Source organism: Bufo gargarizans, chromosome 1 (assembly GCF_014858855.1).
Source record: "Bufo gargarizans isolate SCDJY-AF-19 chromosome 1, ASM1485885v1, whole genome shotgun sequence".
In the NCBI taxonomy this organism is placed as follows: domain Eukaryota; kingdom Metazoa; phylum Chordata; class Amphibia; order Anura; family Bufonidae; genus Bufo; species Bufo gargarizans.
Window position 1 is genome coordinate 18,061,998 of NC_058080.1, and position 12,875 is coordinate 18,074,872.

Below are 12,875 nucleotides of genomic sequence, written 5' to 3' on the forward strand. Positions count from 1 at the left end.
CCAAGTCTAATTCTGTCAGTAAATCTATACCTGTCACCCAGCGCCTAAATACTAGGCCTCAAATTTATTTTCAGCTGAATTTGAATACAATACATTGGACCAAATAATATTTTTGTTGTTGTGGTGAACGATAACAATGAGGAAAACATCTAGTAAGGGACGCGGACGTGGACATGGTCGTGGTTGTGTTAGTGGACCCTCTGGTGCTGGGAGAGGACGTGGCCGTTCTGCCACATCCACACGTCCTAGTGTACCAACTACCTCAGGTCCCAGTAGCCGCCAGAATTTACAGCGATATATGGTGGGGCCCAATGCCGTTCTAAGGATGATAAGGCCTGAGCAGGTACAGGCATTAGTCTATTGGGTGGCCGACAGTGGATCCAGCACGTTCACATTATCTCCCACCCAGTCTTCTGCAGAAAGCGCACAGATGGCGCCTGAAAACCAACCCCATCAGTCTGTCACATCACCCCCATGCATACTAGGGAAACTGTCTCAGCCTCAAGTTATGCAGCAGTCTCTTATGCTGTTTGAAGACTCCGCTGGCAGGGTTTCCCAAGGGCATCCACCTAGCCCTTCCCCAGCGGTGAAAGACATAGAATGCACTGACGCACAACCACTTATGTTTCCTGATGATGAGGACATGGGAATACCACCTAAGCATGTCTCTGATGATGACGAAACACAGGTGCCAACGGCTGCGTCTTTCTGCAGTGTGCAGACAGAACAGGAGGTCAGGGATCAAGACTGGGTGGAAGACGATGCAGGGGACGATGAGGTCCTAGACCCCACATGGAATGAAGGTCGTGCCACTGACTTTCACAGTTCGGAGGAAGAGACAGTGGTCAGACCGAGCCAACAGCGTAGCAAAAGAGGGAGCAGTGGGCAAAAGCAGAACACCCGCCGCCAAGAGACTCCGCCTGCTACTGACCGCCGCCATCTGGGACCGAGCACCCCAAAGGCAGCTTCAAGGAGTTCCCTGGCATGGCACTTCTTCAAACAATGTGCTGACGACAAGACCCGAGTGGTTTGCACGCTGTGCCATCAGAGCCTGAAGCGAGGCATTAACGTTCTGAACCTGAGCACAACCTGCATGTCCAGGCACCTGCATGCAAAGCATGAACTGCAGTGGAGTAAACACCTTAAAACCAAGGAAGTCACTCAGGCTCCCCCTGCTCCCTCTTCTGCTGCTGCCGCCTCGGCCTCTTCTGCTGCTGCCGCCTCAGCCTCTTCCTCCGCCTCTGGAGGAACGTTGGCACCTGCCGCCCAGCAAACAGGGGATGTACCACCAACACCACCACCACCACCTCCGTCACCAAGCGTCTCAACCATGTCACACGGCAGCGTTCAGCTCTCCATCTCACAAACATTTGAGAGAAAGCGTAAATTCCCACCTAGCCACCCTCGATCCCTGGCCCTGAATGCCAGCATTTCTAAACTACTGGCCTATGAAATGCTGTCATTTAGGCTGGTGGACACAGACAGCTTCAAACTGCTCATGTCGCTTGCTGTCCCACAGTATGTTGTTCCCAGCCGCCACTACTTCTCCAAGATAGCCGTGCCTTCCCTGCACAACCAAGTATCCGATAAAATCAAGTGTGCACTGCGCAACGCCATCTGTGGCAAGGTCCACCTAACCACAGATACGTGGACCAGTAAGCACGGCCAGGGACACTATATCTCCCTAACTGCACACTGGGTAAATGTAGTGGCAGCTGGGCCCCAGGCGGAGAGCTGTTTGGCGCACGTCCTTCCGCCACCAAGGATCGCAGGGCAACATTCTTTGCCTCCTGTTGCCACCTCCTCCTTCTCGGCTTCCTCCTCCTCTTCTTCCACCTGCTCATCCAGTCAGCCACACACCTTCACCACCAACTTCAGCACAGCCCGGGGTAAACGTCAGCAGGCCATTCTGAAACTCATATGTTTGGGGGACAGGCCCCACACCGCACAGGAGTTGTGGCGGGGTATAGAACAACAGACCGACGAGTGGTTGCTGCCGGTGAGCCTCAAGCCCGGCCTGGTGGTGTGTGATAATGGGCGAAATCTCGTTGCAGCTCTGGGACTAGCCGGTTTGACGCACATCCCTTGCTTGGCGCATGTGCTGAATTTGGTGGTGCAGAAGTTCATTCACAAGTACCCCGACATGTCAGAGCTGCTGCATAAAGTGCGGGCCGTCTGTTCGCGCTTCCGGCGTTCACATCCTGCCGCTGCTCACCTGTCTGCTCTACATCGTAACTTCGGCCTTCCGCTCGCCGCCTCATATGCGACGTGCCCACCAGGTGGAACTCCACCTTGCACATGCTGGACAGACTGTGCGAGCAGCAGCAGGCCATAGTGGAGTTTCAGCTGCAGCACGCACGGTTCAGTCGCACTACGGAACAGCACCACTTCACCACCAATGACTGGGCCTCCATGCGAGACCTGTGTGCCCTGTTGCGCTGTTTCGAGTACTCCACCAACATGGCCAGTGGCGATGATGCCGTTATCAGCGTTACAATACCACTTCTATGTCTCCTTGAGAAAACACTTAGGGCGATGATGGAAGAGGAGGTGGCCCAGGAGGAGGAGGAGGAGGAAGAGGGGTCATTTTTAGCACTTTCAGGCCAGTCTCTTCGAAGTGACTCAGAGGGAGGTTTTTTGCAACAGCAGAGGCCAGGTACAAATGTGGCCAGCCAGGGCCCACTACTGGAGGACGAGGAGGACGAGGATGAGGAGGAGGTGGAGGAGGATGAGGATGAAGCATGGTCACAGCGGGGTGGCACCCAACGCAGCTCGGGCCCATCACTGGTGCGTGGCTGGGGGGAAAGGCAGGACGATGACGATACGCCTCCCACAGAGGACAGCTTGTCCTTACCCCTGGGCAGCCTGGCACACATGAGCGACTACATGCTGCAGTGCCTGCGCAACGACAGCAGAGTTGCCCACATTTTAACGTGTGCGGACTACTGGGTTGCCACCCTGCTGGATCCACGCTACAAAGACAATGTGCCCACCTTACTTCCTGCACTGGAGCGTGATAGGAAGATGCGCGAGTACAAGCGCACGTTGGTAGACGCGCTACTGAGAGCATTCCCAAATGTCACAGGGGAACAAGTGGAAGCCCAAGGCCAAGGCAGAGGAGGAGCAAGAGGTCGCCAAGGCAGCTGTGTCACGGCCAGCTCCTCTGAGGGCAGGGTTAGCATGGCAGAGATGTGGAAAAGTTTTGTCAACACGCCACAGCTAACTGCACCACCACCTGATACGCAACGTGTTAGCAGGAGGCAACATTTCACTAACATGGTGGAACAGTACGTGTGCACACCCCTCCACGTACTGACTGATGGTTCGGCCCCATTCAACTTCTGGGTCTCTAAATTGTCCACGTGGCCAGAGCTAGCCTTTTATGCCTTGGAGGTGCTGGCCTGCCCGGCGGCCAGCGTTTTGTCTGAACGTGTATTCAGCACGGCAGTGGGCGTCATTACAGACAAACGCAGCCGCCTGTCTACAGCCAATGTGGACAAGCTGACGTTCATAAAAATGAACCAGGCATGGATCCCACATGACCTGTCCGTCCCTTGTCCAGATTAGACATTAACTACCTCCCCTTAACCATATATTATTGTACTCCAGGGCACTTCCTCATTCAATCCTATTTTTATTTTCATTTTACCATTATATTGCGAGGCTACCCAAAGTTGAATGAACCTCTCCTCTGTCTGGGTGCCGGGGCCTAAATATATGCCAATGGACTGTTCCAATGTTGGGTGACGTGAAGCCTGATTCTCTGCTATGACATGCAGACTAATTCTCTGCTGACATGAAGCCAGATCCTCTGTTACGGGACCTCTCTCCTCTGCCTGGGTGCTGGGCCTAAATATCTGACAATGGACTGTTGCAGTGGTGGCTGACGTGAAGCCTGATTTTCTGCTATGACATGCAGACTAATTCTCTGCTGACATGAAGCCAGATCCTCTGTTACGGGACCTCTCTCCTCTGCCTGGGTGCTGGGCCTAAATTTATGAAAATGGACTGTTGCATTGGTGGCTGACGTGAAGCCTGATTCTCTGCTATGATATGAAGACTGATTCTCTGCTGACATGAAGCCAGATTGTCTGTTACGGGACCTCTCTCCTCTGCCTGAGTGCTGGGCCTAAATATCTGACAATGGACTGTTGCATTGGTGGCTGACGTGAAGCCTGATTCTCTGCTATGATATGAAGACTGATTCTCTGCTGACATGAAGCCAGATTGTCTGTTACGGGACCTCTCTCCTCTGCCTGGGTGCTGGGCCTAAATTTATGAAAATGGACTGTTGCAGTGGTGGGTGACGTGAAGCCTGATTCTCTGCTATGACATGAAGACTGATTCTCTGCTGACATGAAGCCAGATTGTCTGTTACGGGACCTCTCTCCTCTGCCTGGGTGCTGGGCCTAAATTTATGAAAATGGACTCTTAAAGTGGTGGGTGACGTGAAGCCTGATTCTCTGCTATGACATGAAGACTGATTCTCCGCTGACATGAAGCCAGATTCTCTGTTACGGGACCTCTCTCCTCTGCCTGGGTGCCGGGGCCTAAATATCTGAGAATGGACTGTTCCAGTGGTGGGTGACGTGAAGCCAGATTCTCTGCTATGGGACCTCTCTCCAATTGATTTTGGTTAATTTGTATTTATTTAATTTTTATTTTAATTCATTTCCCTATCCACATTTGTTTGCAGGGGATTTACCTACATGGTGCTGCCTTTTGCAGCCCTCTAGCCCTTTCCTGGGCTGTTTTACAGCCTTTTTAGTGCCGAAAAGTTCGGGTCCCCATTGACTTCAATGGGGTTCGGGTTCGGGACGAAGTTCGGATCGGGTTCGGATCCCGAACCCGAACATTTTCGGGAAGTTCGGCCGAACTTCTCGAACCCGAACATCCAGGTGTCCGCTCAACTCTTCTTCTGTAACATCCTGTTCTCCTGTAACATCCTGGTCCTCTGTAACATAATATTCTCCTGTACCATCCTGTTCTTCTATAATTTCATGTTCCTCTGTAACATCCTGTTCTCCTATAACATCCTGTTCTCATGTACCTTCCTGTTCTTCTATACCATCCTGTTCCTCTTTAACATCCTTTTACTCTATAACATCCTGTTCCTCTGTATCATCCTGTTCTCGTGTAACATCCTTGTCTCCTGGAACATCCTGTTCTCCTGTAACGTTCTGTTCTTCTGTAATATCCTGTTCCTCTGTACTATTCTGTTCTTCTTTACCATTCTGTTCTTCTGTAAACTCACGTTCTCCTATAACATCCTGTTACTCTGTAACACACTGTTTTCCTGTAACATCCTGTTCTCCTATAACATCCTGTTCTTGTATAACATTCTGTTCTCCTGTAACATCCTTTTCCTTTGTAATAGCCTGTTCTTCTGTAACATCCTGTTATCCTATAACATCACGTTCTTCTGTAATATCCTGTTCTTCTGTAATATACGGTTCTCCTTTAACATCCTGTTCTTCTGTAACATCCTGTTCTCTTGTAACATCCTATTCTTTTGTAACATCATGTTCTACTGTAACATCCTGTTCCTCTCTAACAACCTGTTTTCCTGTAACATCCTGTTATCCTATAACATCCTGTTCTTCATTAACGTCTTGTTCCTCTGTACCATCCTCTTCTTCTGTACCATGCTGTTCTTCTATAACATCCTGTTCTTCTGTAAGGTCCTGTTCTTCTATAACGTCCTGTTCTTTTGTAACATCCTGTTCTTCTGTAACATCCTGTTCTTCTGCAACGTCCTGTTATTCTGTACCATTCGGTTAATTTGTAACATCCTTTTCTTCTGTAACGTCCTGTTCCTCTGTAACATACTGTTCTCCTGTAACATCTTGTTATCCTATAACATTCTGTACTTCTGTAACATCATATTCTCCTATAACATGCTGTTCTTCTATAACATCCTGTTCTTCTGTTACCTCCTGTTCTTCTATAATGTCATGTTCTTCTGTAACGTCATATTCTTCTGTACCATCCTTTTCATCTGTAACGTCCTATTTCTCTGTAATGTCCTGTTCTCCTATAACATCCTGTTCTTGTGTACCATACCGTTCTTCTGTAAAGTTTTGTTCCTCTGTAACATCCTGTTTTCCTGTAATGTCCTGTTCTTCTGCAAAGTCCTGTTCTTTTATAACGGCCTGTTCTACTGTAACATCTTTTTACTCTGTAACATCCTGTTCTTTTGTTGCATACTGTTATCCTATAACATCCCGTTCTTCTGTAACATCCTGTTTTTCTATAACATAAGGTTCTCCTTTAACATCCTGTTCTTCTGTAACATCCTGTTCTTCTGTACCATCCTATTCTTCTTTTTCATCCTGTGTTTCTGTAACATCATGTTCTCCTATAACATCCTGTTCCTCTTTAGCATCCTGTTCTCCTGTAGCATCCTGTTCTTCTGTAACAACCTGTTCTTTTATAACATCCTATTCTTCTGTAATATCCTGTTCTTCTGTAGCGTCCTGTTCTCCTATAACGTCTTGTTCCTCTGTAACATCCTCTTCTTCTGTACCATCCTGATTTTCTGTAACATCCTATTATTCTGTAACATACTGTTATCCTATAAATACCTGATCTTCTTTAACATCCTGTTTCTCCTATAACATGATGTTCTTCTGTAACATCATGTTCTCCTGTAACGTCCTATTCTTCTGTAACATCCTGTTCTTTTGTAACATCCTGTTCTTCTGTAACATCCTATTTTTCTGTAACGCCCAGTTCTTCTGTACCATCCAGTTTTTCTGTGCCATCCTATTCTTCTGTAACGTCCTGTGTCTCTGTAACATCCTGTTCTCTGATAGCATCCTGTTCTTCTGTAAAGTCCTGTTCTTATGTACCTTTCTGTTCTTATGTACCATCCTGTTGTTCTGTAAAGTCCTGTTCCTCTGTAACATCCTGTTCTTCTTTAACATCCTGTTTTTATGTAACGTCCTGTTCTTCTGTACCATCCTGTTCTTCTGTACCATCATTTTCTTCTGTAATGTTCTGTTCCTCTTTAACCCCTTAGTGACCATGCCTGTTTGGGCCTTTATGACCAAGCATTATTCTTCCTTTTTTCATGGTCTCGTTCCAAGATTTATAACTTTTGAATTTTTTCATCTATATAGGTTTATGTGGGCTTGTTTTTTATGGGACAAGTTGTAGTTTGTAATGTCACCATTTTGGGGTACACATAACTTTCTGATTAACTTTTATTAACTCTTTATGGGAGGGAGATGGGGAACAATAGCAATTCTGCCACTGCGTTTTAACATTATAAAATTGACGGCATTCATTTTTGGTACAAATAGCATAATATCTTATTTCTCTGGGTCAGTACGATTATAGTGATTCTAAATACTTATATTTTTTTTTTCTTTTTTTTTTTTTTTTTACGGCGTTCACCATAGGGGATAATTTATGTAATATTTATGTAGTCCAGGTCGTTACGGACGCGGCAATATCAAACATATGGTCGATTTTTTCTTTTTGCAATTTTTCTCATTGAAAAGCGCATTTTCAATGGGAAAAAAAAGCATATTCTTTATATTATGGAATTTTTTTATTTAATTATTGTGTCTTTTTTTCAATTTTTTACTGCTTAAAAGTCCCACAAGGGGACTATAATATACAGTATTTTGATTTCTTTTAAAATATTATGCATTATCTCTATAAGGCAGGCATCTCAAACTGCGGCCCTCCAGCTGTTGCAAAACTACAACTCCCAGCATGCCCGGACAGCCTACAGGTATCAGCCTACAGCAGGGCATTGTGGGAGTTTTAGTTTTGCAACAGCTGGAGGGCCATAGTTTGAGATGCCTGTTATAAGACATTACAGTTCAATAGAAATGCTATTCAAAGATTGACCTGCAGGCTGCGCCAGAGAGGCACAGCCTGCTGGAGAGAACTGAAGACAAGCTCGGGGCCCTGATCGGAAGCGAGGTAAGCTTCCAAAAGCATCAGCACCCCGCAATCGCATTTTCGGGGTGCTGATGGGAGACAGAGGTAGTCCGCTCCCTCTGTAAACACTTTACATGCAGTGGGCACCATTGCGCCCGGCATGAAAAGGATTAAACAGCCCGGATCGGCACTTCTGCCGGTCAGGCTGTTAGAGCAGGGCCCCGGCTCTCATGTGAGAGCCGGGTCCGCACTCCCTGTTGCAAGGGGGAGCCGTTCAGCGCTTAGACTAGGCCGCCGCACAAACGGGGCGGCCCAGCCTAAGGCCCCTTAGTGACTGCCGTAAAAACACGTATGGGTGGTCACTAAGGAGTTAACATCCAGTTCTTCTGTACCATCCTGTTCTTCTGTACCATTCTGTTCTTTTGTAAAGTCTTGTTCCTCTGTAACATACTGTTCTCCTGTAACATACTATTATCCTGTAATGTCCTGTTCTTCTGTAACATCCTGTTTTTCTGTACCATCCTGTTCTTCTGTAACGTCATGTTCTCCTATAACATCCTGTTCCTCTGTATAAATCCTGTACTCCTATAACATCCTGTTCTTCTATAACATCCTTTTCTTCTGTACCTTCTGTTCCTCTGTACCATCCTGTTTTTCTGTAAAGTCCCGTTACTCTGTAAAATCCTGTTCTCCTATAACATCCTGTTCTCCCGTAATGTCCTGTTCTCCAATAGCATCATGTTCTCCCGTAATGTCCTATTCTTCTGTAATATCCTGTTCTTCTATACCATCCTGTTCTTCTTTACCATCCTGTTCTTTTGTAACGTCCTGTTATTGTAACGCCTCTCCTGTAACATCTTGTTCCACTGTAACATCCTCTTCTTTTGTAACATCCTCTTCTTCTGTAACATCCTGTTATTCTGTACCATACTGTTATCCTATAAATAAATGTTCTTCTGTAACATCCTGTTCTCCTATAACATCTTGTTCTTCTTTAACATCCAGTTTTTCTGTACCATCCTTTTCTTCTGTAACGTCCTTATCCTCTTTAACATTCTGTTCTCCTGTAACATCCTGTTATCCTATAACATCCTGTTCTCCTGTAACATTCTATTCTCCTGTAACATCCTGTTCTTCTGTACCATCCTGTTCTTCTGTAAAGTCCTATTCCTCTTTAACATCCTGTTCTCCTGTAACATACAGTTTTTCTGTAACGTCATGTTCTCCTGTAACATCCTGTTCCTCTGTAACATCCTGTTCTTCTGTAACATCATGTTCTTCTGTAAAGTCCTATTCCTCTGTAACATCCTGTTCTCCTATAACATCCTGTTCTTCTGTAGCGTCATGTTCTTCTGTAACATCCTGTTCCTCGGTAACATCCTGTTCTCCTATAACATCCTGTTCTTCTGTAACATCATGTTCTTTTGTACTATCTGTTCTTCTGTACCATCCTGTTCTTCTGTAAAGTCCTGTTCCTCTGTAACATCCTGTACTTCTGTAGCATTCTGTTCTTCTGTAACATCGTGTTCATTTTTAATGTCCTGTTCTTCTGTAACGTCCTGGTCTTCTGTACCATGCTGTTATTCTTACCATCCTTTCTTCTGTAACATCCTGTTCTTCTATACCATTCTGTTTTTCTGTAACATCCTGTTCTTCTATGACGTCCTGTTCTTCTGTGCCATCCTGTTCTTCTGTACCATCATTTTCTTCTGTAACGTTCTGTTCCTCTGTAACATCCTGTTCTCCTGTAACATCCTGTTCTAGTGTAACGTCCTGTTCTTCTGTGACATCCTGTTTTTCTGTACCATCCTGTTCTTCTTTACCATCCTGTTCTTGTGTAACGTCATGTTCTCCTGTAACATCGTGTTCCTCTGTAAAATCCTGCACTCCTGTAACATCCTGTTCTTCTGTAACATCCTGTTCTTCTGCACCATCTATTCCTCTGTACTATCCTGTTCTTCTGTAAAGTCCTGTTCCTCTGTAACATCCTGTTCTCCTGTAACATCCTGTTCTCCTGTAATGTCCTGATCTTCTATAACATCCTGTTCTTCTGTACCATCCTGTTCTTCTTTACTATCCTGTTCTTCTGTAACGTTATGTTCTCCTATAACATCCTGTTATCCTGTAACATCCTGTTCTCCTGTAAAGTCCGGTTTTTATGTTACCTCCTGTTCTTCTGTACCATCCTGTTCTTCTTTATCATCCTTTTCTTCTGTAACATCATGTTCTTCTGTAACATCCTGTTTCTCTGTAACACCCTGTTATCCTGTAATATGCTGTTCTCCTTTAAAGTCTGATACTTCTGTAACTTCCTGTTCTTCTGTACCATCCTGTTTTTCTTTACCATCCTGTTTTTCTTTACCATCCTGTTCCTCTGTAACATCCTGTTCTTCTGTACCTCCTGTTCTTCTGTAAAGTCCTGTTTCTCTGTAACATCCTGTTCTTCTGTAACGTCCTTTTCTTCTATACCATCCCGTTTTTCTTTACCATCCTGTTCTTTTGTAACATCCCCTGTAACATCATGTTCCTTTGTAAGATCCTGTTATCCTATAACATCCTGTTCTCCTATAACGTCCTGTTCTTTTGTAACGTCCTGTTCTCCTCTAATGTCTTGTTCCTCTGTAACATCCTTTTCTTCTGTACCGTCCTGTTCTTCTGTACCATCCTGTTATTCTGTAACATCCTGTTATCCTATAACATCCTGTTCTCCTGTAACATCCTGTTCTTCTGCAACGTCCTTTTCTTCTGTAACATCCTGTTCTTCTGTAACGTCCTGTACTTCTGTACCATCCTGTTCTTCTGAACCATTCTGCTCATCTGTAAAGTCCTGTTCGTCCGTAAATTCCTCTTCTCCTATAACATTCTGTTCTCCTGTAACGTACTGATCTTCTGTAACACCTTGTTCTTCTGTATCATTCCGTTCTTCTTTACCATCCTGTTCTTCTATAACATTATGTTCTTCATTAACATTCTGTTCTCCTGTAACATCCTGTTCTCTGTAACATCCTGTTCTTCTCTAACATCCTGTTCTTCTATAACATCTTGTTCTTCTTTACTATCTGTTCTTCTGTACCATCCTGTTCTTCTGTAAAGTCCTGTTTCTCTGTAACATCCTGTTCTTCTGTAACATCCTGTTCTTCTGTAACGTCCTGTCCTTCTTTAACATCCTATTCTTACGTAATGTCCTGTTCTTCTGTACCATCCTCTTCTTCTGTACCATTATTTTCTTCTTTAATATCCTATAACATCCTCTGCTACATCTTTTTCTCCTGTCACATCCTGTACTTCTGTACCATCCTGTTCTTTTGTAAAGTCCTGTTCATCTGTAACATCCTGTTTGTGTATAACATCCTGTTCTCCTGTAACGTATTGTTCTTCTGTAATGTCCTGTTCTTTAGTAGCATCCTGTTCTTCTGTACCATCCTCTTCTTCTGTACCATCCTTTTCTTCTTTATAGGGCTCACCCATATCCGCTTCCTCTGATGCCAGACCTGTTTAACCAGATTGTTGGGTCTAAGGTTTTTTCTAAGTTGGATTTAATAGGGGCATACAACCTAGTCAGGGTCAGAGAAGGGGGCGAATGGAAGACGGCCTTCAATACCCCTGAGGGTCATTTCGAGAATTTGGTTATGCCCTTTGGTTTGATTAATGCTCCGGCCGTCTTCCAACATTTTGTGAACATAATTTTTCATCAATTAATGGGGAAATTTGTATTGGTGTATCTGGATGACATTTAGATTTTTTCTCCTGATTTCAATACTCATCGGGACCACATACTTCAGGTCTTGCTGATTCTGTGGGATAATAAATTGTAGGTTTAACTGGAAAAATGTGTGTTTGCGGCTCCGGAGATTCAATTTCTTGGTTTTCTTCTCAACGCTTCTGGTTTTCGCATGGACCCTGAGAAGGTCTGCGCTGTGCTTGATTGGGAGCTTCCTGAGAATCATAAGGCGCTGATGCGGTTTTGGGGTTTTGCCAATTATTACAGAAAGTTCATTTTGAATTATTCCTCTGTTGTTAAGCCACTCACTGTTATGACTAAAAAGGGGGTAGATTTTTCTTCGTGGTCGGTAGATGCGCTTAAAGCTTTTTCTAGTATCAAATAGAGTTTTGCTTCCACTCCCATTTTGGTACAATCTGATGTCTCTCTACCTTTTATTGTTGGAGTGGACGCTTCTGAGGTGGGTGTGGGTGCGGTCATATCTCAGCGTTCCTCTCCTGCCAAATGGCGACCGTGTGCCTTTTTCTCAAGAAAACTCTCCTCCGCAGAGAGAAATTACGATGTGGGAGATAGGGAGTTGTTGGCCATCAAATTAGCTTTTTAGGAATGGCGCCATTGGTTAGAGGGAGCCAGACACACTATTACCGTGTTAACAGACCATAAGAATCTGGTCTACTTGGAAACGGCCAAGTGTCTGAATCCAAAACAGGTCATATGGTCTTTGTTCTTTTCTAGGTTTAATTTTGTTGTTACGTTCCGCCCTGGGGTTAAAAATATGAAGGCAGATGCCCTGTCACATTGTTTTCCGGGAGGGGGGAAATTTGAAGACCCGGGTCCCATTTTGGCTGAAGGGGTGGTCGTCTTTGCTCTTTATCCTGATTTGGAGGCAGAGGTTCAGGCAGCATAGTCAGAGGCTCCTGATCTTTGTCCCCCTGGGAGGTTGTTTGTGCCTCTTGCTTTACGACACAAGGTTTTTAAGGAGCACCACAATACTGTCCTTGCTGGGCACCCGGGAGCAGAGCCACAGTGGATTTTATTGCTCGGAGATTCTGGTGGCCGGCTCTTCATAAGACGGTTGAGGGTTTTGTGACAGCCTGCGAGACCTGTGCTCGTGCCAAGGTCCCTCATTCACGGCCATCGGGTTCTCTCCTCCCGTTACCCATTCCTTCCCGTCCTTGGACGCATCTGTTCATGGACTTCATTACATACCTGCCTCGTTCCTCGGGGAAGACTGTGAATCTAGTATTAGTGGACCGTTTCA

The 12,875-nt window shown here is 45.3% G+C and overlaps 1 protein-coding gene across 1 annotated transcript in view; it reads right to left on the bottom strand.

Moving 5' to 3' along the window:
- The window catches only part of LOC122921950 (glutamic acid-rich protein-like), a 29,396-nt gene extending 18,283 nt beyond the window's left edge, over window positions 1-11,113 (bottom strand). Inside the window, exons 1-4 of the mRNA XM_044272333.1 lie at window positions 10,967-11,113; window positions 10,681-10,882; window positions 10,076-10,404; window positions 9,484-9,774 (exon numbers count right to left, since the gene is read on the bottom strand). Of these exons, the coding sequence (XP_044128268.1) occupies window positions 9,484-9,774; window positions 10,076-10,404; window positions 10,681-10,882; window positions 10,967-11,113 (969 nt within the window). The remainder of the gene's footprint in view (window positions 1-9,483; window positions 9,775-10,075; window positions 10,405-10,680; window positions 10,883-10,966) is intronic.
- Window positions 11,114-12,875: the final 1,762 nt, after the last annotated feature.